Genomic DNA, 21,931 nt, shown 5'->3' with positions numbered 1-21,931 from the left:
TGAAAGCATTGTTTAAGAAAGGTGCCAGTGATGAAGCTGGTAACCACAGACCCATAAGTTTGACTTGTATACCTTGCAAAATGATCGAAAAACTTGTTAGAGATTGTATAGTTTCATACATGAACTCAAATAACATGTTTTCAAATTCTCAATTTGGTTTCCGTTCTTTACGTTCGTGTGCTCTGTGAACTGAATGGTTAGACGAGGGCAACAGCTTTGATTGTATTTATTATGATTTTAGCAAGGCATTTGATACAGTACCGCAAACCCAATTGATGAAGATATTAGAGTCTTATGGTATAAATGGCAAAATTTTGAACTGGGTAAAAGCTTTTCTTACTAACAGGAAACAACAAGTTATTGTAAATAAAAGTAAATCTGAATAGTGCAATGTTACAAGCAGCATACCACAAGGATGTGTTTTAGGGCCCACCCTTTTCTTGGTTTACATAAATGACATTGAGGACTTAATTGAAAGTACCATTAGACTTTTCGCTGATGATACAAAACTATTTAACCTTGCACAATCCCGACAAGATACGGACCAAATTCAAATAGACAATGACAAATTAAGTAATTGGAGTGACACTTGGCTTCTAAAATTTAACACTGAACAAGAGGGCCTGAAAGGCCCAAAGTGGCTCACCTGAGATAACAAGATATTATTAGGACAAATCTTCTGACCAAGTTTCACGAAGATCGGAAAATAAATGTTGCCTCTAGAGTGTTAACAAGGTTTTACTATAGCCATATAAGGAAAAATGCCCCGCCCCCTGGCAGCCATGTTTTTCAACCAACCGGCATCATTTTTGAACTCTTCCAAGATATTATCGGGATAAATCTTCTGGCCAAGTTTCATGAAGATCGGACAGTAAATGTGGCCTCTAGAGTTTTAACAAGATTTTACTATAGCCATATAAGGAAAAATGCCCCGCCCATTGGAAGCCATTTTTTTCAAGCAAACATAATTATTTTCAAACTCATCCAAGATATCATTGAGACAAATCTTCTGACCAAATGTCATGAAGATTGGACAATAAATGTGATCTCTAGAGTGTTAACAAGGTTTTACTATAGCCATATAAGGAAAAATGCCCTGCCCCTTGTGACCATGTTTTTAAAGCAACCAAAACCATTTTCGAACTCATCCGAGATATCATTGGGACAAATCTTCTGACCAAGTTTCATGATCATCAGATGATCGGAAAATAAATGTGACCTCTCGAGTGATAAAAAGGTTTTACTACAGCCAAATAAGGTAAAAATAGCCCCGCCCCCGTGGTGGCCATGTTTTTCAACCAACCGGCATCATTTTTGAACTCGTCCAAGATATTTTTGGGATAAATCTTCTGACCGAGTTTCATGAAGATCGGACTATAAATGTGGCCTCTAGAGTATTAACAAGATTTTACTATAGCCTTATGTAGCAATATAAGGAAAAATGCCTCGCCCCTTGGCGGCCATGTTTTTCAAGCAAATGTAACCATTTTCGAACTCATCCAAGATATCATAAAGACAAATCTTCTGACCATATTTTATCAACATTGGACAATAAATGTGGCCTCTAGAGTGATAACAAGGTTTTACTATAGCCATATAAGGAAAAATGCCCCGCCCCCTGGCGACCATGTTTTTCAACCAAGCGGCATCATTTTCGAACTCGTCCAAGACATTATTGGGAAGAATCTTCTGACCAAGTTTCATGAAGATTGGACAATTTATGTGGCCTCTAGAGTGTTAACAAGATTTTACTATAGCCATATATAGCCATATAAGGAAAAATGCCCCGCCCCTTAGCAGCCATATTTTTGAACTCGTCCAAGATATTATTGGGATGAATCTTCTGACCAAGTTTTCTGAAGATCAGGCAATAACCGTGGCCTCTAGAGTGTTAACAAGATTTTACTATATCCATATATAGCCATTTAAGGAAAAATGCCCCGCCGGGCCCTTGGCAGCCATGTTTTTCAAGCAAACGTAACCATTTTCAAACTCATCCAAGATATCATTGAAACCAATCCAGGGCTTGAATTTGCAAAACATTGCGAGCAGCTTTAATACCAACTCGCAGAATCAAAAACATTCTCGTAAATTTTGCTGAAAACATAATTTAACTTCGTTGTTTTTTACTCAACGGTTAAATTTGCTTTATCTTTCGTATTGTTATTTACGCCTGTGGGCAAAAAGAAAGTAGTTATTTTTCGCTTCGAAGCCATGTCTGTTCAAGTTCAATGAACACGTGTGAATGAGTAGACTGTTTAACGTTCTATGTACCAATACCATCCGCGTATCTGTACTATAAGTATACCAGTCTACATACAAGGTGCGGGCTTCTGCATACGGGTATATGGACGTTCTATGACAAACGGTTTAGCATTCAGAACGTCGAGCACATTTAGCAATATTACTTTTTTTTCACTATTTCTTTACTCGCAAAAAATTACTAGTGGCTTAAAACTTAACTCGCAATCCGTATTTTTCACTCGCATTTTGCGAGTGTGCGAGTGTTAATTTCGAGCCCTGCAATCTGCTGACAAAATTTCATGAAGATCGGACAAAAAATGTGGACTCTAGAGAGTTAACAAGGCAAATGTTGACGCCGCACAATGGACAAAAAACAATTACAAAAGCTCACCATGAGCACGTTGTGCTCAGGTGAGCTAAAAATGTGGAGTAATACATTATGGAAAAAATAACCCCAAAAAGACTTATCTGCTTGGAACAGGATCTGAAAGAAATAAAATTTCAAGTAAAACGCAAGAAAGGGATTTAGGTATTAGAATCTATATTCACTCCTGATTTGAAATTTAGAGAACATATGAACCAGTGTATCAATGAAGCCAACAGCCAAATTGGACTAATTAGAAGGACTTTTCTTCACATTACTACAAAACAACTTAGGAAATTACACAAGTCGTTAATCAGACCTCACTTGGAATATGGTAATATCATTTGGTACCCACGATTCAAAAAAGATATAGAAGTTGTGGAACGTGTACAAAAACGTGCGACTAGTATACTATGTAAGACACTTGCCATACATTGAAAGACTTAAAATTTTGAAAATACCATCCTTGTCATATTGTCATTTCCGTGGAGACATGATCGAAATTTTTAAAATCTTGAATAAAAAAGAAGCATTGAATTTGACAATTTTTTTTTAATGAACAATACTTCAACAAGGGGTCACTGTTTAAAACTCATGGAGAAATCTTGTAGAAAGGACATCAGAAAATACTTCTTTTCTCAGAGAGTGATAGATCCGTGGAATAATCTACCGGAATTGGTTGTTACTGCGCCATCCCTGAATACTTTTAAGAACAGATTGGACAAATACATGGGTGAAAAAATGTACTCTGTTATACCGGAGACTACCTGGGTTAATGAACATGAGGGGGCTTATAGAAGCTGATCCAGCTTGCGGCCCTAACCGGATATGTATGCATGTATGTATGTATGTATATTGATATCAGTGGTGTGTAACCTTCTTTCATGAAAGAAAACACAACGTACGCTCTTCTATTTTGAGCTGTTTTGCAGAGTTGGGAGATCCCAAGGACTCCGTTGAGCTACGAGGTCGCTTTGTTGCCATGTTTCTTGTAACGCTATGATCTCCAGCAGCTTGCCTGATTCCAGTATTCTTAAAATATTCACCGCCGAAGTTTTGAACTGGCCAAATATAAAAACAGGAAGTTGTTTATATGGTTATTTAAAAGTCAGATCGGGACCAAGACAAAACGGTTACATTTTCATTGTTCATTTGCTTGGTTAAATTGGTCATTTGTTTGCAATGAATACTTATACACAATTGTGTTAACATGTATATGGTAAATATCTATGAGATTAAATTCCTGTACGAAACTTCACGATTTGGTACACTGCTCCAACATTAGAATTCAATTTAAGTTGCAATTTCCCTTCTTACCCATCTAGTTCGTCTTCCCTAAATGATGAATACTAAGGAAAGAGTAGTAGTTTGTATTCACTACAAGTTCAATTGTCTTTATAAGCACACCAAAATGTTTTCAACTTCTTGGAAAAAAATATTTATACTTTTAAAGTAAAGGAGACATGTCAGCGAATGGAAGTTATGGAGCATAATTAACATGACGTTATTGTATGAATAGTTTAAACCTACTTGCCTAAGGCTTATTGAAACGCTCTCTCTTTGGTAGAACCAGTACTTGGTGTCTAGTTTAGAGAATGCTCCCAAAGAGGGGATCAAAACCTGTTATCTTCAGGTAGCTAGACGGACGCTATATCCGCTACACCATTGCGAGTACTGTAGGTCTATGAGTATTGTAGAGCTATGGGTCAGCATGTGAGTAACATTGTTAACTTACCAAAACATCATAAACTCGGTAAATAATTTTTTACACCTTTGTGCCTCATCACATGCCTTGGGTAGCCTCTGCATGAATTTTGTTAAGAAAACAAACAACAATGAATGATTTAATAATTTATTTTAATTTAAAAATAAGTACAGCACAGTGCAGTTAAAGTGAATATCACTGGAATGAAAAAAAAAATAAAATTAGAAATCAGTGAGTACATTTTGATATGTACCATTGCTTAAACGCACAAAAATAAAAGACAACGGGCCCAATATCTTCTCCCATAACAGAGGTAACATAGATCATTTGATTTATTTAGGTTTTTATAAGCCATCACAATACATTTTTTTGAGATACAGAACAAAAGGTTCTGGGACAACTGGGCTTATTACAAAAGCTGAAAGTGCAGTCCCTGACTGCATAGGCTAAACAGGAACAACACTTTACATACATGCATTTAGCCCAGTTTTTCCAGAACATGGCTCAAATGAAGTTTATAATACTTAATACTAGCATGAAAATGATGAGACTCTAAACTGAGCCAAATCAACTTTTGTATTAATTTGTTTTATTTTTTTTCTAAATTTTATGTTCTGAAAACAGCAATATTGTTATTGTTTACAGACATGGATATTGTGTGGGCATCTTAATAAAATTAAATTAAGAATAAGAATGTTTGGTCATAGCACCTGCATTAAAAAAAACTTGAAGGATGTTTCCAACTGTGTGTTCTTGGTAAGTAAGTTGTTTTTCTCTCTCATTGTGACATTCACAAGATGTAACTGTTATTAATAATCCCGGATATTTGTTTTTTGTGAAAAATATGGTACTATTGAATTAATGGACACCTTTTGGGGCAACAAACATGGAAATTCTGCCAAGAAGTACCAGATAGGGAACAAAATTGGTGCAATTGTAGATGGATTGTAATCTTCAATAAAAACTTGTAAGATGTGAATTATGTTGTGAATTACGTTGAAAACTAATTGAGCAAACTGAATAAAATATACTTAAGTATAATTTATTTAAAAAAAGTCTGTCAACTAAGTGATCATCAAAAATCTTTAAATAATTATTCAACAACAGTAACTTAACATTTACCTTTAATACACTATTTGCACAGCTTGTACAATTGTGTCAACATGTTTAAATACACACAAAATGACAATTATATACAACATTTTTTAATAAGGTCATGCACTTGAATTTCTAAGCAATGAAAGGAGTAACGAAATAACAGCAAATAATTAAAATTTAAATCATGCAAAATTCTTCCATTTTCTTAACATATATTTTAATCACCCTTTCAATTAAATACATTAGGTTCATAAAACAATCTCATACACATAGTAACATGATGGAATATGATTTTCTGATACATCAAATACATTTGTAATGAAAGAAAACATCATATACTTGCAATTTACAAGATAAACTAGAGATTAGCATTATATATTGTATATAGTAAGAACGAATCTCAATATATAGATGTACCAAATATAGCACACAATGCATAAATAATCAAGCTTTCCAGCTTATGCATACTTATAATTGAATATTTGCAAGTGTAAATTTTTTTAAATTACATTTTGATACCCCCTGTGCCTAAAAAGTAAGTGGATTCACCCAAATGTCTGTCGGTCAGGCTGTTTCAAGACATTTACATTTGTTAATCCTTACAGGACGGCTTAAGGCTTTCATTTGGAATCAGTGACTCTTGGATTGTTTAGAAATGCAATTTTTTAGTCTTAAATTTTACAATTCAAGTCACAATAATATTGGACACTGAAAAATATTGCTGAACTCTCAGAAATATGATCCTACCACTCAGTTTTGTTTTCTGAATTTGCAATTTACAATCTACAGTTCTCATATATTCACTTCATGCAGTTATTTGCACATGGTAAAATTTAATTCACAAAACAACATAATACAAAAGACACAATATAAAGAGGTAAATTATCTTATATATTTCCGTTCAGAAATAAAATACAGTCATTGAAAACATTAACAGTACAAATTTTGATTTAAAATAAAAAATAAATTGAACAATAATTAATCTGTTGATTAAGATAAAAAAAACTTGGTGCTCTATAGTGAACTAGTGCCATGTATTCATATCATTGCAGAACCCTTAAAGTTTCCGTGATTTCTGCAAAAATGAAACTCAAATTTATTGCTGGTGTAGGTATTAAGTTGATATTTCCCAAAATCAAATCTGTAACAGGAAACAAAATACCTTGCTTTTGCTTCATACTTAAACACCTAACCAGAAACTGTTCAAGGATTAATTTACATCCAACAAATATCAATGTACACTAGTTTTTTTATGAAACAAAGTTTGATACATGATATCAGGCAGTTTTACCATATCTGTGCCACCATGCTTTAAGGAAATTGGCAAGGAAAAACTGGATTCTTAATGCCATGACGATGATGTAATTGATTTTTCTCACCTTAATTTGCTTCACTTCCATGAAGTTGCTCAAATATAAGATGATGCTAAATAAGACATTTTATAGAAACAAATTAGAAAAAAAAAGAAACAAGCGATGTGTTTGTGAAACACTATGTCCCCATATATTTGACCTTTGACCTTGAAGGATGACCTTGACCTTTCACCACTCAAAATGTGCAGCTCCATGAGATACACATGCATGCCAAATATCAAGTTGCTATCATCAATATTGCAAAAGTGTACATTTAAATTAGCGATTTTGACCCATATATTTGACCCTGAAGGATGACCTTGACCATTCACCACTCAAAATGTGCAGCTCCATAGAGATACACATGCATGCCAAATATTAAGTTGCTATCTTTAATATTGCAAAAGTTATGGCAAATGTTAAAGTTTGCACAAACAAACACACAAACCAACCAACAAACCAACCAACAGACAGGGCAAAAACAATATGTCCCCTACTATAGTGGTGGGGGACATAAAAAAGAAAACACCACTTAAAGTTATATAGATCAGAGGGGGTAATCACGTGATTATCAAGATGGTGACGTCCATGCAAAGGCAGGTATTTTTCGCCATTTGTTACCCTTTATTACTTGTATTAAGTTTTTAAATTCCGCTCACTTTCCAGCCATATTAGCAAGAAATTTACTGGCGTTTATTTCATGGATATACTCGCTGCAAAATTTCTTAGCGGGATGACTTAAATAGGGCTGCACTAAAATATTTTGCGGCGAGTAAAGTCGAGATATAAAGCGAATTTAAATACAAAATAATTGCTAATTCCCTTTTTACTGATATGGCTGGAGAGTGAGCGTCATTTAAAACATCAACAAAAGTAATTTAGGGTATACAACCACGAAAAATAACTGTCTCGGCATGGACATCGTCATCTTGACTATCACGTGATTACCCACTCTGTAGATGTAGTCCCTTTAATTTCTAACTTCCAGATGCTGCCCGGATTTAAACCACAAAAAAAGTCTTTTGCCGCACAATAATTTCAATAAATAAGTCTTTGACAGTGATGGACTAAAAATAACAATAACCACACAACATGAATATGCAAATACAGTGAAAGGACATATTGCACAGTAATCTGCACATGATTGTACACCTGTATTTTCTCCAAATAATTGAAAATGACATTTAACAATCATTTGAAAAAGTTCCCTGTATAATATAGACTTAACAAAAAACATGTCACAATGTCATATGAACTAAACACAATCAATTAAAACAATTAAAGCATCTCCCACATTAAGAAGTAAGCTGAACAGTGGTCGGAATTCTCGAGCATTTGTTCACTATCACATAATTATGCAATCAGCATTGCAGATAACTCCGTTCAGTCATACTCATGGCTGCTCTCCCTTACTTTCAGTCCTGTCCCATCTTCCTTGCCTGACTGGTTGACTTTCTTGACTGTATCCAACAATCCTGACTGCCCAACAATACTGAAATGAGAAAACAGTCCTTATTGTCAACCAAATGTAATTTACCTATGAGATTTTCCTGGCACATTGAATTAACTTCAGAAAAATACCCTACCTCCATAAGGTTCACAATAATTCGTAATATCCTTTATTATTTAACAAATCCATTTAAGAGGCAAACTATTTTTGATGCAATCTTGGCCCTCAAAGGCAATCAGCTGAAGGAACAAAGTCTTTCTAGTGCTGCGTAGAAAACTGATGTATCAGCTGAACATTTTGATAACAGAAACGATTGTTTAACACTCAACCCTTGAAGTTTTAAAATTCAGATCTGTAAAGCTAGAACAACAGAAACAAACTCAGTTGTCTATAAATCCTAGACAACCTACTGAGCATGTCTCAAACAGGCATGCTGATGATATCTATGTATAATTTATACCTGTAGGCTGTTGTAGCAAAATATAATTTTTATTAGTTTTGTCTTAACAAGACGGCCTAAGTGATCACCTGGCTGTTGTACACAAATAACTCCTTCTAACACAAATACAATAAACATTCCTGTGGTAAATTAGATAACCAAGACATTCCTAAACTTCTCTGGAAAAAAAAAGAATAATTTTTAGGAATACTTTCACTTTGTATTGATTATATGTATGTCAATAACACATTTTCATTAAATAATTATTTAAAAAAACACACATCATAACATGTCAGCAAGGCAGAAAAGAGCCTGTTAAATTCTTGGTGCCATTTTCTCTTTCAGACAATGAGAGTGAAGTTAGTTTCTATTGTGTTTTTTGTCACTTTCAACAGTTAATCAATCAAATCAACACAGCCAGTGAACCTACTCATACTTTACCTTGGTTAGCTGGTTTACCACTACTATGTGCACACACTTGAGCCACTCAATTCCACTGAAAGCCAACTGAACATCTACTTTTACAAGGACAAGGCAAGTAATCCGACAGGGTAAGACAACTAAACTCAAAATCCTCAGATTTGTAGTCCAGTGCTCCACATACAACTGAGTTAGCCTGTCCAACATCAACTTGAGCCATATTCTGCTAAACTAGGCTTTGTGCATGTGTGTCATTCAGTTGTGTTAAGTGTCCTCCTGGATTAGCTGGTGCAGTCTTCACAGGCTAATCAAGGACAAAACTTTCCGAACAAAATTCCATAAAGACGAAAGTGTTGTTGCTGATTAGCCTACGCAGACTGCACTGGCTAATCTGGGACGACACTTTACTCATTGCATTAAGCCCAGTTTTTAAGATACCAGGCTCATATGGTAATATTATTCCTTTTTCAGTCAGAAACAAAGTGAAAACAGCTTAATGCAACCACCATACAACCAGAGCAGCCAGCCAGTAACTCACAAGCTGTTCAGGTTTTATGCTGTTTGCTGATCATCAATATCTTAGGGTTTGAATTGAAGCCTTTAAAATTTTAATTTATTCAGAAAGGTCTATAATTTAATTTGATTTACACAGGGACTGCAAATGTGTCAAAATGCATATCTGAGCAGGAAAAGGGTTAGGCCAAGTTTAATTAGACCATATGGATATTAGACTGGTTAGCTCAATTTTATTTATGCACATGCATTTAGCCCAGTTTTCTCAGAACGCGGCTCTAATGGTAACATGATCAGCTGCTTACACGGTGTCCATTTCATACTCCTCGTCTTCATCATCCGAGGGCACCTGCAGGTACGGGTTGTCCGTCGCTGGCTGGAACTTGTAACCAGTCACCACGAAGAACAGAATGGTCGCTATCTCCCGGAAAAGCTCGTTCATCCACTCGTACTTGAATGGAACTGTCATCTGCAGTTATAACAATTATAATAATTTAATAATTGATCTATTAACAATATCAATAATACATTTTTAACAATATATATATACATGTAATAATAATAATATTTTAATAATATATATTATATTTTTACTATAATGTTACATTTCATAAAAGATTATATTTCTAAGCACATGCCCCTTCTTGTTGTCGGAACCCACGTTCATTAAAAGACGCTACGCTTCTTGATGACCATTGGCGATTAGGTTTGTAATCATAAATAATTAATGTGACGTCTCCTTGGTTTCTCAAACAAAGCCCTTTCAAACCAGCTACAGTGCAAGCGTTGTTTGCTTTGTCACAGATACTGTTATCTGCTTGATTTGATGAAATTTACCATTATTCGCTTAAATGAGCCATACTTTCCAGATTTCAATGTGAAAGGTATCTATTCATGAAAACGAATTTGTGTCAGCATGTTAACCTATGGTAATAAATGTTATGCCCCCTATATATAATACCATGGGATCTGACAATGGTCCAGCCTTTTGTTTAACAATGAAACAAGTGCAAGAAGGCCCTTACTATAATAAGCTTTAAGCCATTTCATAAATTCCCCTACTCTTATATCCTCTCATCTTCCACTTTTATGCTACAGGAACATACATACAAGCCTGTGTTTAAAACGATTCCTTACATCACTTTTCCTAAACAAGTTCAGCATTCACCCATCTTATCACACTTGAAAATGTGCATGATTGCGTATAACACTCAATGCAAATTTTTCAAATGCTTCCGGGGCAAGTTTTGATAAATATTTAACAAAAAAGTTATCATGATAAGCTTCAATGTAATATCACAATTCTTTTCACAAACTTATGATGCATGCAACACTTGATTGACAAATGTCTTTATAACGTTAAACATAACGATCCCTTTTTTTGCCACGTCAGATGTAGGAAGGTAGCTTAAATGAAAAATTTATAATATGGCAAAGACTAACTTACTCTTAATAAGAACACAATAATCCTTGTGAAGTAGATATAGCACACCACCTGAAAATAAGAAAGAGGCACAAAGTTAATATAAATCAGTAGATCAGTAAATGTAGGAAATTCTTAATAATATCCTTTCAATATTTCATATACCCTTTATTTGATAAACAAAATTTAATTGATCATAAATCACTATTTGTTGTGAAATTAAAAAGTCCTCGAATGGTGAAATCTTTTACAAAGCAAATCAAAGCTAACTTACCATTATATAGAAGTGTTTAAATAGTTTGAGCTTTGTTAGACTGAACTCCGCTTTTCCATCTGCCATGGCGGCTTGTTGAAGATGACTGATTGACCTGCAAAATGACCACGTATTATATGCATTGTTAGGTTAGTGTTAAATACAGATAACTTATTCTGTGAGGCTTTCAAAATAGGAATGTGATCATGTCAATGAATATTTGTACATCTGGATACTGGGTTAGTATGCAAAAAGTAATGCAATACCCATATCCCAATATTGTTAAAGAACATCAACAACAACAACACAACATTCCTGGTTTTTCAAGCATAGGAATGCTCTGTTGAGCATTTTCTTACATCATACCAAAACAACAAAGAGCAATAACTCATGGTTATGGTTCATCATGTGCATGGCACTTGTCCTTATTGATCTCTACACACCCATGAAGTTTCATGTTGAAATCTTTTATCCTATCTGAGATATATCGATATGATAATCTTTTATCGTATCTGAGATTTCCTTGAAAAGTTTCATGTTACAAAAAAAACAAAAGGGCAATAACTCTTTTTTAAGGAAGTGTAAGGTTATGGATTTGGTACATGGCACTGCTCCTCATTGATATCTATAAACTCATGAAGTTTCATGTTGAAATCTTGTATCTGAGATATAGATAACTATATATAGAAACAACAAAGGGCAATAACTATTATATAAAAGTGAAGGTTATGGTTTGTGTGCATGACACTTCTCCTCATTGATATCTATACACCCATGAAGTTTCATGTTCATATCTTATATAGTTTCTAAGCTATAGCTGTGACACACAGATGGACAGACAATGCTTATTCTATATCCCTTCCCCTTAGGCGGAGCATAAAAAGGTTTTAAGATCCCATTCCCAATGCCAAAAACTACATACATGTATTCACCCGATGACAGCCTTAAATTCACAATTTTTCAAATATTTTTTATCTATATATTTTTTTATAAATCCAAATATTTTGTTCATCTCCCTATCCAGCTCTGTAAGTTGAACCTTAGAAAGTATAATATCGAAAAGATTCATTCTCATTTTAAAGTAATTGTAGGCGAAAAAAAAAAACAATTTCCAAATTTCTGACAAAACAACCCAATTTTTAACAATCAAAAGGGCCCCTGCCCCATTTCAAAAAAGGTGAAAAAACAACACTTATTGTGACAGCAGTAAGTACCACCTACCAGAAAACAGGGAATAGAATGGCCCCGGAGCATAGCAAGTCAATGAGCACAAAGATCTGCTTCCAGGTCGTGTACTGGGAATTACCCTCCTCACTCTCCTCCACAATGATCCACGCAATGTTGCTCAGTATCTGAAGAAGACGGAAAAAACCAGCCTCATGCACTTGTGTATAGCGGTGCCTCACAGTCTCAGACAAGCCTCATGCACTTGTGTATAGCTCCATGAGATTGCAAAACTTTACTGAAAGGTTAAAGTTTTGTGACAGAATGACGGAATGACAGACAGACAGGCCAAAAACAATATGCCCCGATCATTCGATCCGGAGGCATAAAAAGTTATGAAAATTTAAGTTTTTTATTTTTTGACCTTTGACCTTGAAGGTTGACCTTGACCTTTCACCACTCAAAATGTGCAGCTCCACAAGAAGTAAGAGAATTAATGGAACAATGAATTTTTTTATTTTTGACCTTTGACCTTACAGGATGACCTTGACCTTTCACCACTGAAAATGTGCAGCTCCACGAGATACACATGCATGCCAAATATTAAGTTGCTGTGTTCAATATTTAAAAAGTTATGAAAAATTATGGTTTTTATATGTTGACCTTTGACCTTGAAGGTTGACCTTGATCTTTCACCACTCAAAATGTGCAGCTCCATAAGAAGCAATAGATTGAATGGAGAAATGAAAATATTTTATTTTTCATTTTTGACCTTTGACTTTGAAGGATGACCTTGACCTTTCACCACTCCAAATGGGCAGCTCCACAAGATACACATGCATGCCAAATATGAAGTTGCTGTGTTCAATATTAAAAAAGTTATGATAAAATTTTAACTAAGGTTAAAGTTTTAGGAAAGAAAGATACATTGATATTTGACCTTTGCATTGAAGGATGACCTTGACCTTGACTTTTCACCACTCAAAATGAGACAGACAGACAGACAGACAGACAGAACAGACAGACAGACAGACAGACAGACAGACAGACAGACAGACAGACAGACAGACAGACAGACAGACAGACAGACAGACAGACAGACAGACAGACAGACAGACAGACAGACAGACAGACAGACAGACTGACTGATCTATCGATCCCGGTGCATAAAAAGGATTTGAGCAGCGTTCTGGTAAAACAGGCCTTAATACATGTGCGTAAAGTGCTTTCCAAGATAAGACTGTGCAGTCTGCACAGGCTAATCTGGGATTACACTTTTTGTCTAGACTTGATATGTGTACAGACTTCTTTGAAACAAAAACTTCTAAAAAAGTGAAAAGTGGCACACCTAATAAGGTTGTATGGACTGCACAGGCTTATCTGGGACGATATTTTATGCACATGCATTAAAATCCATTTTCACAAAGTGCAGCTCATTTCGATGCAGTTTTTACTGGTAATTTTTATCATTAATATCATTTAAACAATTTCTATAAAGTTTTTCAGTAATAAACAATTTTTATCAGGATTTCATTTTTATGGCTGAGCAAAACCATTAACTGAAAAAAAGCCAGGTTATATTCCAAAAACAAATCTGTAGACATGTTGATAACTAATATATTATTTTTTTAATACTTAAAAATTTGATGGTTAGACCTTGCCGTTTTTTTTAAACATTTGTCAATGTAGATATATGCACCGTGAATTCAACCTAAAAATGTATTCACCCAACAAAATACCTAACTCATAACAACTCATTGTTTAAAAAACGTGCCAGATACCACATACACATGTCGCCAGCAATGTTCAAGTGCAGATTACACAGGAATAATGGGATTACTGGCAATTAAGTGTCTTGAACAGTTACGATTCAAGAAGATGACACATTTTACATTCCTTTTTTATCGGTTGAAAATGGGGAAACATATATTTCCACAAATTTAGAACATATTTTGCGGACAGACCAGCTGACAGAGTCGCTTGTTTTATTCTGGGTAATAACAAACCCAACTCAACAGACAGCGTCTAAAATCTCACCTGTAAAGGTATACGATGAGGAACTCACCTGTAAAGGTATAACAATGAGGAACTTAACTATAGTGGTATAACAATGAGGAACTCACCTGTAGTGGTATAACAATGAGGAAGAGTTTCTTCTCCCTCTTGGAGAGCACATGCTTAATGAAGGCCCAGCCTGCGCCAATCAGTATGATGGTGATGAGGAGCAGGATGCCCCGGGACAGGTAGGCGATGTAGAACAGCACAGCCCACGCATTCTCATGGATACCCTCCTTCTGGATGAAGTGGTAGTTCATCTGCCAAACAGAGCAGTATTTATGATTAATAACGCATCATTCTGGAAAAACTGGGCTTAATGCACATGCGTAAAGTGTCATCCCAGATTAGCCTGTGCAATGCACACAGGATTATCCGGAATGACACTTTCCGCTTTAATTGAACTTTTTGTTTACAGGTCACTTCAAAACAAAAATCTGGTGTAAGCGGAAAGTGTCGTCCCTGATTAGCCTGTGCAGACTGCATAAAAAACTTATGGTAAAAAACTTAACGCGCATACATTACACACAGCACTGCCCATTCCTGCTAGTGAATACCCTCCTTCTGAATGAAGAGGTAGTTCATCTAAAACAAGAGCGGTCTTAAAAGGGGAAAGTGTTGTCCCTGAAAGAGCGGTCTTAAAAGGGGAAAGTGTTGTCCCTGAAAGAGCGGTCTTAAAAGGGGAAAGTGTTGTCCCTGAAAGAGCGGTCTTAAAAGGGGAAAGTGTTGTCCCTGAAAGAGCGGTCTTAAAAGGGGAAAGTGTTGTCCCTGAAAGAGCGGTCTTAAAAGGGGAAAGTGTTGTCCCTGAAAGAGCGGTCTTAAAAGGGGAAAGTGTTGTCCCTGAAAGAGCGGTCTTAAAAGGGGAAAGTGTTGTCCCTGATAAAGCGGTCTTTAAAGGGGAAAGTGTTGTCCCTGAAAGAGCGCTCTTAAAAGGGGAAAGTGTTGTCTCTGATAGAGCGGTCTTAAAAGGGGAAAGTGTTGTCCCTGATAGAGCGGTCTTAAAAGGGGAAAGTGTTGTCCCTAATTAGCCTGTGCAGTATCGTATGCATTAAACCCCAACCAAGTGGTAGATCATCTGCAAAACAGAGTATTTATTTGTTTCTTTATCTGACCCTTCTTAAACCTATTTTTTGGCTTGATTGCAGCCAAAGCCTAAGGCTTATTGGAAACTCTCAAGTCTGTTTACTGGGAAGAACCAGCAATTTGTGTCTTTGTGAGAGATCTAAAGAACCATCCCACACTGGGGATCAAACTCCTGACCTCCAGCAAAAGGCAATAAATAAGCAAACGGCATTAAATGAGCAAATGGCAATAAATTAGCAAATGATATGAATAAGCAAATGGTAATGAATGAGCAAATTTGGCTAAGTTATCTCCACGCCTGAATACAAATTAATAATTGACAAACAAATTTGCTTTTCATTTAATGCATGTTCATATATTGCCTACATTATTAAGGGATGGACATGAGAGTTTTTAGGTAATATAGCATAAATTCACACTTATGTAACACTTATCAATTATCAAAAATATTCACTGTTTAAAAACCTTTTTCTTAAAAATTATCCAGTTTTCTTCAAAACGATATAAATTAGACAAAATATGTGTACCCAGGGGCAGACCTGAACATAAAGTGTGTACAAAAAATCTTCAATTTTTCTGTTTTCTTTTTTACTATAGTTTAGCTCCTTTAAAGTTTCAAACACATTATCTGCAAACTAAAAAGAAACTGACCGATATATTTCAAGAACATTCAAGACCTTTGAACATGACTCCAGAAAGATGCAAAGATTTGTAATCACATAACATTCAAAACCTTTCAACTTGTCACAATAAAACGAAGAATAGGCAGGTCACCGTAAACCAAGTTTTTATTGAGCCATGCTTTTGGAAAACAGATACTAGTGCATGTGTGTAAAGTGTCGCCCCATTAATCAGGGATGACACTTTCTGCCTTGACTAGAGTTTTGTTCAGAAGAGACTGACCTTAAAATATAAATTCCATACAAGCCAAAAGTGTAGTTCCTGCATAACCTATAAGAACTGGTGAAGCTTATCTGGGACAATACTCTATGCGCGTGAAGAGAAAGGATCATTTCATAATACCAGTCAAGAGCAATCCAGTAATACCAGTCAAGAGCAATCCAGTAATACCAGTCAAGAGCAATCCAGTAATACCAGTCAAGAGCAATCCAGTAATACCAGTAAAGAGCAATCCAGTAATACCAGTCAAGAGCAATCCAGTAATACCAGTCAAGAGCAATCCAGGAGCAGTTATTCAAAGTTATTCCATCATTTCATAATACCAGTCAAGAGCAATCCAGGAGCAGTTATTCAAAGTTATTCCATCATTTCATAATACTAGTCAAGAGCAATCCAGGAGCAGTTATTCAAAGTTATTCCATCATTTCATAATACCAGTCAAGAGCAATCCAGGAGCAGTTATTCAAAGTTATTCCATCATTTCATAATACCAGTCAAGAGCAATCCAGGAGCAGTTATTCAAAGTTATTCCATCATTTCATAATACCAGTCAAGAGCAATCCAGGAGCAGTTATTCAAAGTTATTCCATCATTTCATAATACCAGTCAAGAGCAATCCAGGAGCAGTTATTCAAAGTTATTCCATCATTTCATAATACCAGTCAAGAGCAATCCAGGAGCAGTTATTCAAAGTTATTCCATCATTTCAAAATACCAGTCAAGAGCAATCCAGGAGCAGTTATTCAAAGTTATTCCATCATTTCATAATACCAGTCAAGAGCAATCCAGGAGCACTTATTCAAAGTTATTCCATCATTTCATAATACCAGTCAAGAGCAATCCAGGAGCAGTTATTCAGAGTTATTCCATCATTTCATAATACCAGTCAAGAGCAATCCAGGAGCAGTTATTCAGAGTTATTCCATCATTTCATAATACCAGTCAAGAGCAAACCAGGAGCAGTTATTCAGATTTATTCCATCATTCCATAATACCAGTCAAGAGCAATCCAGGAGCAGTTATTCAAAGTTATTCCATCATTTCATAATACCAGTCAAAAGCAATCCAGTAGCAGTTATTCAAAGTTATTCCATCATTTCATAAAACCAGTCAAGAGAAATCCAGGAGCAGTTATTCAAAGTTATTCCATCATTTCATAATACCATTCAAGAGCAATCCAGGAGCAGTTATTCAAAGTTATTCAATTAGAGTTAATATAAATGTTGGGGAGAAAGCATTTAGATGTGACACTTACTGCACTGAACAGGCATGAGAGACTCTTCACAAACACCACCGACAGCATCAGGTAATGGATCTTGTACACTGGATCCCTGCAACAAAATAGGGAATTGAGGAAAAATCAAACTTGAAAAAACTTATCAGGTGAGAAATTCTTATTAAACTTTTTAATAAATTTAAGCTAATTGTTGCTACAATACAGGATCATTCATACAACATTTTGAATAAACAAGAGAGCTAATTTCCTCACATTATAGGGCTTTTTCAAACTTATGGGCAAAATTTATCTGTGAATGATGTATTAATTTGGTCAAATAATGACACATTAATAATAGAGAAAACAAGAAACATGGCAAACCAGATGTAATTGTCTAATATGGTAATGTAATTTCAAAAAAATAAAATAAGACCTGCATTTAGGCTATCTCCAAACACAATTTTAGCGCAATGATTTCATCCAAACTCAACTCATAGAGAAATAATTGTTTTTCTATTCTTAGCAACAGAGACCTTTATCTCGAGGCCCATTTGCAATCCCAAGCTAGCACTCAGTGTTTTTTTATCATTTAGGGAATTGGGCTGGGTCCCTTTAGATTTGGAAAAATCGCGTCTATTTGACTAAAAATGGGAAATTAATTTTGTTGATTTTATGCTTACATATACTTTAAAATTGATAATAAAAGTGATTTCAATATTATATTTTCTAAAAGTCAACTGATAAAGCTGGATTTGGAGATAATTGACATGTTAAGGCTTATTTAAAAAAAAAAACTTACTTTGAAACCTTCCATTGGGAATTTTTAGGTCCCATTTGGAAAAAAATATATACTTTTTTCCATTGGGAATGGGTCCCCGTACCGGACCCATATTTGAACGAAAAAAAACACTGGTACTACATGGAAGCAACCACTAAATTTTAGTGCAATAACTCATTCAAGACTAAATTAATTGAGCAGATACTGCAGCACTATTTCCAGTAGCTTGACCTTTATACTGACACTGGACCCCATGATCATCCAAGCAAACTCTGCAGGTGAGCTATCTTTCCACTCATTTACCTTGTAGCACTGTGTTTCAAATATTAGTAATTAAGCGGAAACAGATTTGTTTATTTTGTAACGGTACCATTTACTGGACCGACACAAAGTGCAATCCCAAACTAGGCATGTAGGTTACTTACAAACAATATCTCCACCCACTCCAAACTCAAGTAATTGAGCGAAAACCATTTTTCTATTTTAAGTTCCAAGGACATTAAACTTGCCCTGCTGAGCCCCGTTTCAAAAGAAATTTAGGTCTCTATTTAAGCTTACCTTATATAAAGTTGCATTGAGATATTATAATATTGAGCAGACATCTTTCTCAAAGATTCTCACTTAAATAATAACAAATTTGTAAATCACTGAATTTGTTGAATATTTTGACATCAGATACAACATCTTCATGTTAGAACCTCATGTTGCCTTACTTGGATTTACGCAGGACCACATTCCAATATCATGTTGCCTTACTTGGATTAACACAGGACCACATTTCAATCTCATGTTGCCTTATTTGGATTTACACAGGACCACATTCCCACCTCATGTTGCCTTACTTGGATTTACACAGGACCACATTCCAATCTCATGTTTCCTAACTTGGATTTACACAGGACCACATTCCCATCTTATGTTGCCTTACTTGGATTTACACAGGACCACATTCCAACCTCATGTTGCCTTACTTGAATATACACAGGACCACATTCCAACCTCATGTTGCCTTACTTAGATTTACACAGGACCACATTCCAACCTCATGTTGCCTTACTTGGATTTACACAGGACCACATTCCCATCTTATGTTGCCTTACTTGGATTGACACAGGACCACATCCTAACCTCATGTTGCCTTACTTGGATTTACGCAGGACCACATTCCAACCTCATGTTGCCTTACTTGGATTTACACAGGACCACATTCCCATCTTATGTTGCCTTACTTGGATTTACACAGGACCACATTCCAACCTCATGTTGCCTTACTTGGATTTACACAGGACCACATTCTAACCTCATGTTGCCTTACTTGGATTTACACAGGACCACATTCCAACCTCATGTTGCCTTACTTGGATTTACACAGGACCTCATTCCAACCTCATGTTGCCTTACTTGGATTTACACAGGACCACATTCTAACCTCATGTTGCCTTACTTGAATATACACAGGACCACATTCCAACCTCATGTTGCCTTACTTGGATTTACACAGGACCACATTCCAACCTCATGTTGCCTTACTTGGATTTACACAGGACCACATTCTAACCTCATGTTGCCTTACTTGGATTTACACAGGACCACATTCCAACCTCATGTTGCCTTACTTGGATTTACACAGGACCACATTCAAACCTCATGTAGCCTTACTTGGATTTACACAGGACCACATTCCCATCTTATGTTGCCTTACTTGGATTTACACAGGACCACATTCTAACCTCATGTTGCCTTACTTGGATTTACACAGGACCACATTCCAACCTCATGTTGCCTTACTTGGATTTACACAGGACCACATTCCAACCTCATGTTGCCTTACTTGGATTTACACAGGACCACATTCTAACCTCATGTTGCCTTACTTGGATTTACACAGGACCACATTCTAACCTCATGTTGCCTTACTTGGATTTACACAGGACCACATTCCAACCTCATGTTGCCTTACTTGGATTTACACAGGACCACATTCTAACCTCATGTTGCCTTACTTGGATTTACACAGGACCACATTCCAACCTCATGTTGCCTTACTTGGATTTACACAGGACCTCATTCCAACCTCATGTTGCCTTACTTGGATTTACACAGGACCACATTCTAACCTTATGTTGCCTTACTTGAATATACACAGGACCACATTCCAACCTCATGTTGCCTTACTTGGATTTACACAGGACCACATTCCAACCTCATGTTGCCTTACTTGGATTTACACAGGACCACATTCTAACCTCATGTTGCCTTACTTGAATATACACAGGACCACATTCCAACCTCATGTTGCCTTACTTGGATTTACACAGGACCTCATTCCAACCTCATGTTGCCTTACTTGGATTTACACAGGACCACATTCTAACCTCATGTTGCCTTACTTGGATTTACACAGGACCACATTCCCACCTCATGTTTCCTTACTTGGATTTACACAGGACCACATTCTAACCTTATGTTGCCTTACTTGAATATACACAGGACCACATTCCAACCTCATGTTGCCTTACTTGGATTTACACAGGACCACATTCCAACCTCATGTTGCCTTACTTGGATTTACACAGGACCACATTCTAACCTCATGTTGCCTTACTTGAATATACACAGGACCACATTCCAACCTCATGTTGCCTTACTTGGATTTACACAGGACCTCATTCTAACCTCATGTTGCCTTACTTGGATTTACACAGGACCACATTCTAACCTCATGTTGCCTTACTTGGATTTACACAGGACCACATTCCCACCTCATGTTTCCTTACTTGGATTTACACAGGACCACATTCTAACCTCATGTTGCCTTACTTGGATTTACACAGGACCACATTCCAACCTCATGTTGCCTTACTTGGATTTACACAGGACCACATTCCAACCTCATGTTGCCGTACTTTGATTTACACAGGACCACATTCTAACCTCATGTTGCCTTACTTGGATTTACACAGGACCACATTCCAACCTCATGTTTCCTTACTTGGATTTACACAGGACCACATTCCAACCTCATGTTGCCTTACTTGGATTTACACAGGACCACATTCCAACCTCATGTTGCCTTACTTGGATTTACACAGGACCACATTCCAACTTCATGTTTCCTTACTTGGATTTACACAGGACCACATTCCAACCTCATAAAGCCTTACTTGGATTTACACAGGACCACATTCCACACCACAGCAATGATGAAGTAGAGGGCGGTGAGCACAAAGTACAGGTATGGCAGGGGGATCATGCCTGCACTCAGGTAGTTGTCACCGTTCACCTCGATAATGTCGATCTGACAAGGACAAACAACAGGGGTTTGACTATATTCTAAAGCAAGTATATAAAATTTCAATATCAACATTTTATTCTCGCCATCTTTAACTAACATATGAATATGACAAAGGAATGATAATGTTAAAGAACATTAATTTACAATCTTTATATAGTAAAATAAATTATATTTTGTAA

General features: G+C 36.1%; 2 protein-coding genes across 11 annotated transcripts in view; both read right to left on the bottom strand.

The window, feature by feature from the left end:
- LOC127838292 (HMG domain-containing protein 4-like) overlaps positions 1-3,714 on the bottom strand; it is a 29,249-nt gene extending 25,535 nt beyond the window's left edge. For 9 of the 10 annotated variants that reach the window (XM_052365938.1, XM_052365939.1, XM_052365940.1 and 6 more), the window contains exon 1: positions 3,514-3,714. In XM_052365938.1, the coding sequence (XP_052221898.1) occupies positions 3,514-3,592 (79 nt within the window). In that variant the 5' untranslated portion in view covers positions 3,593-3,714. The remainder of the gene's footprint in view (positions 1-3,513) is intronic. The other variant, XM_052365935.1, reaches the window with a different exon arrangement.
- A 732-nt stretch (positions 3,715-4,446) lies between these two features.
- LOC127837423 (protein GPR107-like) overlaps positions 4,447-21,931 on the bottom strand; it is a 38,661-nt gene continuing 21,176 nt past the window's right edge. Inside the window, exons 10-17 of the mRNA XM_052364481.1 lie at positions 21,622-21,755; positions 17,719-17,794; positions 14,549-14,740; positions 12,483-12,613; positions 11,283-11,376; positions 11,033-11,080; positions 9,891-10,054; positions 4,447-8,255 (exon numbers count right to left, since the gene is read on the bottom strand). Of these exons, the coding sequence (XP_052220441.1) occupies positions 8,147-8,255; positions 9,891-10,054; positions 11,033-11,080; positions 11,283-11,376; positions 12,483-12,613; positions 14,549-14,740; positions 17,719-17,794; positions 21,622-21,755 (948 nt within the window). The 3' untranslated portion in view covers positions 4,447-8,146. The remainder of the gene's footprint in view (positions 8,256-9,890; positions 10,055-11,032; positions 11,081-11,282; positions 11,377-12,482; positions 12,614-14,548; positions 14,741-17,718; positions 17,795-21,621; positions 21,756-21,931) is intronic.

This window comes from Dreissena polymorpha, chromosome 7, assembly GCF_020536995.1.
Source record: "Dreissena polymorpha isolate Duluth1 chromosome 7, UMN_Dpol_1.0, whole genome shotgun sequence".
Taxonomy (NCBI): domain Eukaryota; kingdom Metazoa; phylum Mollusca; class Bivalvia; order Myida; family Dreissenidae; genus Dreissena; species Dreissena polymorpha.
Note: the sequence above shows the minus strand (reverse complement) of the source record. Positions and strands in the feature narration are given on the sequence as shown.